Raw genomic sequence first — 4,318 nt, forward strand, 5'->3', positions numbered from 1 at the left:
CAAAAACAAAAAGAAAGAAAGAAAAAGAATTAATAAATGGGATGGCATTAAACTAAAAAGTGTCTGCTTATCAAGCGAAACCATCAAGAGTCTAAAGAGAGAGCCTAGAGAATGGGAGATCTTTGCCAGTTATCCTTCTGATAGAGGACTAATATCTAAAATATACAAAGAACTCAAAGAATTAACACAAAAATAATCCTATCAAGAAATAAGCCATTGAACTTTACAAAAGAAGAGACAAATAAATACATAAATGGAAATCAATGCATTTAAAAATGTTCAACATCATTAGCAATCAGGGAGATAGATACAAGTCAAAATTACATAGAGATTCCATCTAACCCCAGTCAGAATGGCAATCATCAAGAAGTCAAACAACAATAAATGCTGGCAAGGATGTAGGGAAATAGAAACTCTTCTACACTGTTGGTTGGATTACAATTTAGTACAGCCACTATGGAGATCTTTGCCAGCTATTGGTCCTCAAAGACTAATATCTAGAATACACAAAAACTTAACACTAGAATATGGCAATCATTAAGAAGTCAAACAACAATAAATGCTGGTGAGGATGTAGAGAAATAGCAATTCCTCTACGCTGTTGGTGGGATTGCAAATTAGTATAGCCACAATGAAGATCAATATGGAGATTCCTCAGAAAATTGAGAATAGATCCATCATATGATCTAGCTATACCACTCTTAGGTATTTTTCCAAAGAGTCTGAAATTATAAAATTACAGAAATATATGCATAAACATGTTTATGGAAGCACAATTCATAATAGTCAAATCGTGGAACCAACCCAGGTATCCATAAACAGAAGGGATCGCAAAATAATGGGATATACACACAATGGAATTCTACTCAGCAAAAAAGAATAGCAAAATTATGTCATTTGCAGGAAAATAGATGGACCTGGACAACATTGTTAAGTGAGATTAGCCAGTCATAGGAAGTGAAGGGTCACCTTTTCTTTCTCATATGCTGAAGCTAGGAAGGACAGATAATGAGGGAGAAATTGGAGTGGAGCCAGGGAGGTGGTCTAGGGGAAGGGGAGTGGGGAGAGGGAGGATCAATGGAGGAATTGCTTCCATCAACATTATGTACATATGGGAGAATACCAGTGCCAATCTAAATATCCTATTTGGGAAGGCAGGATTGGGAGGGAGTCAGGGCAAAGCCCACCAATGCTATGTGCATGCATGTCACCATCAATATGAACTACATTATGATGTGAGGCTAGAAATGCACCAACCTCGTTATGAAATGTTATTATAATGCACCATAAAATTATTAAAATGATTTTCTAAAATGGTATTGTAATTAACTTGCAGAAATATTTAGAGAGAAATGACATCCTTAGAATATTGTACCTATTAAAAGGAGTATTATCACTACAGTTTTAATGTAGTTTTTCAGTCACAGTATTCACTAGGGAATTTTTAAATGTACGTTCTAATTTTTCAAATACTTTACTGATACTTTTTTAAAGAATTATATTGAATGCTCTTATATCTCCCATTAAAATTGCAGCTGTTTAGTATTTAAGTATAGGAAAGCATGGAATTAGCACAGCATCATCTAATTTTGAGTTTGTAATTTAGAAGCCATTTTCCATATCATGAAATAATGTCTGTCATCAAGAAATAGAAGGTAACTAAATTGGAGAAAACATTTGGCTTTTCAAACTTTTAGCAAATGCAGCTTGCTAGGAAGTTTAAAGTGTTCATTTATCTAAAGGTTTCCCCATGTGATGCAAATTATTTTATCTGTTTCTCTATACCTATCAAATTCCTGTGATAATAACAAGAAATTATTTTCTTTTTCAATGAAATCCAGAGACTTCTGAAGAAGATACACAAAGATGAAAACAATTCCTTGTATTGTGACTATTATTAGACTCTGTTTATATCTGAGATTTTTTTGTATCCTCATGGACAACAGCCCAAGGGCCTGCAGATAATTAACTTTATTATTACTACTCTCTCAGTGGAATCCATCAAAGAAGATGAGGAAAACCCCAACAAAGAAATGTTCTGGAGAAAAGGTACATGTAAGTGTAAGGAAGGAAGGCCACCACAGATAACCGCTGCTCTGCCAGGTCCTCAGAGAGCCTGGATGACACAAGGTTTACTACAGACCTTAAATATCAATGGTGATGCCATTATCCTCACATTAAGATGTATAAAAGATAACAGAATTCAGAAAAAGAACTTTACTTAGATTATACCTTAATTTTACTCGCCCTGAGTATAGAGTAAGATCCCTTTAACTTATTTAACAGGGCTTTGGTAGGACTGAGATGCCTTTCTCTCTCTCTCTCTCTCTCTCTCTCTCTCTCTCTCTCTCTCTCCTCTCTCCTCTCTCCTCAAAGAAAAAAAGGCTAAAAGGTTATGGAATTGTTTAATTAAATAACTACTAATAGAATAGAAATGAAATATGCACAATAAGGCAATAAGGAAAATGAATATGTATTTGAAAAAAAGCTTCACAGAATTTTATTTTTCAAGGCTTAAAGTTTGTTTGTTTGATATTATTAATTTTAACATGCCAATAAATCCTGTTTTTTGTTTTCAAAGATTGCTGCACCAACAATGGAAGCTAAATGCATCAAAGTAAAACAAGGTAAAAAATACTTTTAAATGTTTATTTCTATCATGTAGTAATTCAAATACTGACTTAGCTATAATAATATAATGGCTATAAATCATGGTAGGACTGTATGTAATATTTCTATCTAAGAATATGTTAATAATTCTTTCAGATATAGATAATTATTAACTATAAATAATTATAGAAATTAAGGATGTGAGTAAAATGAAACAAAAATTACACTACTTTCTTGCTAAAACCAATAAAATGTATGGTTTAAACACAAAAAACAAAGAATTTCTTTCACTACACTTGATACATCTGCAATTTAAGAAGCCTAATATCTAATACAAACTCATGTTCTTGAGGATATGAAAATTGTTCTTTGTGAAATCTTTAAGCTGTAAATACTCTATTTCTACACTTTAAAATATTACCATCACCAGGATGAAAGCAAAGAGTTTGTTGATTTTGCTCCATCTCTCACCAGGTGTGGTCCATGGGTGACAGGAGAACCAGCAACCACTCAGAAGCAACCGACTTCATTCTCGTGGGCTTCGAGGTCAGCCCAGAGCTCCATATTCTCCTCTTCCTCATATTTCTGCTTGTATATGCCATGATCCTTCTGGGGAATGTTGGGATGATGGCCATTATTATGACTGATCCCCGGCTGAACACACCGATGTATTTCTTCCTAGGCAACCTCTCCTTTGTCGATCTCTTCTATTCTACTGTTATTGCCCCCAAGGCTATGACTAACTTCTGGTCTGAGAGCAAGTCCATCTCTTTTGCAGGCTGTGTGGCCCAGTCCTTTCTCTTTGCGCTCTTCATCGTGACTGAGGGGTTTCTCCTGGCCGCCATGGCCTATGACCGCTTCATTGCCATCTGCAACCCACTCCTCTATTCTGTCCAGATGTCGACCCGTCTCTGCACCCAGCTGGTAGCTGGCTCCTATTTCTGTGGCTGTGTCAGCTCAGTTCTTCAGACCAGCATGACATTTACTTTATCCTTTTGTGCTTCCCGGGCCATTGACCACTTTTACTGCGATACTCGCCCACTTCAGAGAATCTCTTGTTCTGACCTCTTTATCCACAGACTGGTATCCTTTTCCCTAGCAGGCATCATTATCTTGCCTACCATCATAGTCATTATTATTTCTTACATGTACATCGTGTCCACGGTTCTGAAGATACGCTCCACGGAGGGACGTAAGAAAGCCTTCTCCACTTGCAGCTCTCACCTGGGCGTCGTGAGCGTGCTGTACGGTGCTGTCTTTTTCATGTATCTCACCCCTGACAGGTTTCCAGAACTCAGTAAAGTGGCCTCCCTGTGTTACTCTCTGATCACGCCAATGTTGAACCCTTTGATTTACTCTCTGAGAAACAAGGATGTCAAAGAGGCTGTCAAAAAACTTCTAGAGAAGAAGAATGCTATTTTTGACTACTAGTTTTCTTCCACCAGTTGTATTGTGGCTATTTATTTCATACCTCTTGCGACCATTAATGACTTATTCTCTCAGTAATTACAAAAATACTACTAGTAGTTTTTTTCATGCGATAGATCTTTTCCAAATATTATTTTACACCTTAGGAGACATTATTAATCCTAAAGATCCTGCATTTTGTAGAATTTCCCCCCATGAAGGAAGCCTTAATGGTGAATCTCTCACTGATCTCCAATGACCTTTTATTTCAGAGAATTAACATGTATTTCATAGTGTTGAA

The 4,318-nt window shown here is 36.2% G+C and overlaps 1 protein-coding gene across 1 annotated transcript; it reads left to right on the forward strand.

The window, feature by feature from the left end:
* Window positions 1-3,093: 3,093 nt before the first annotated feature.
* LOC308269504 (olfactory receptor 9K2-like) lies at window positions 3,094-4,041 on the forward strand (the record flags this gene model as incomplete). Its single annotated transcript, XM_080704868.1, has 1 exon — window positions 3,094-4,041. The coding sequence occupies one exon, from the start codon at window positions 3,094-3,096 to the stop codon at window positions 4,039-4,041; it is 948 nt and encodes a 315-aa protein (XP_080560994.1).
* Between the last annotated feature and the right edge of the window lie 277 nt (window positions 4,042-4,318).

The sequence above is a fragment of the Muscardinus avellanarius genome (assembly GCF_963383645.1).
Source record: "Muscardinus avellanarius genome assembly, chromosome: 11".
Lineage (NCBI taxonomy): Eukaryota > Metazoa > Chordata > Mammalia > Rodentia > Gliridae > Muscardinus > Muscardinus avellanarius.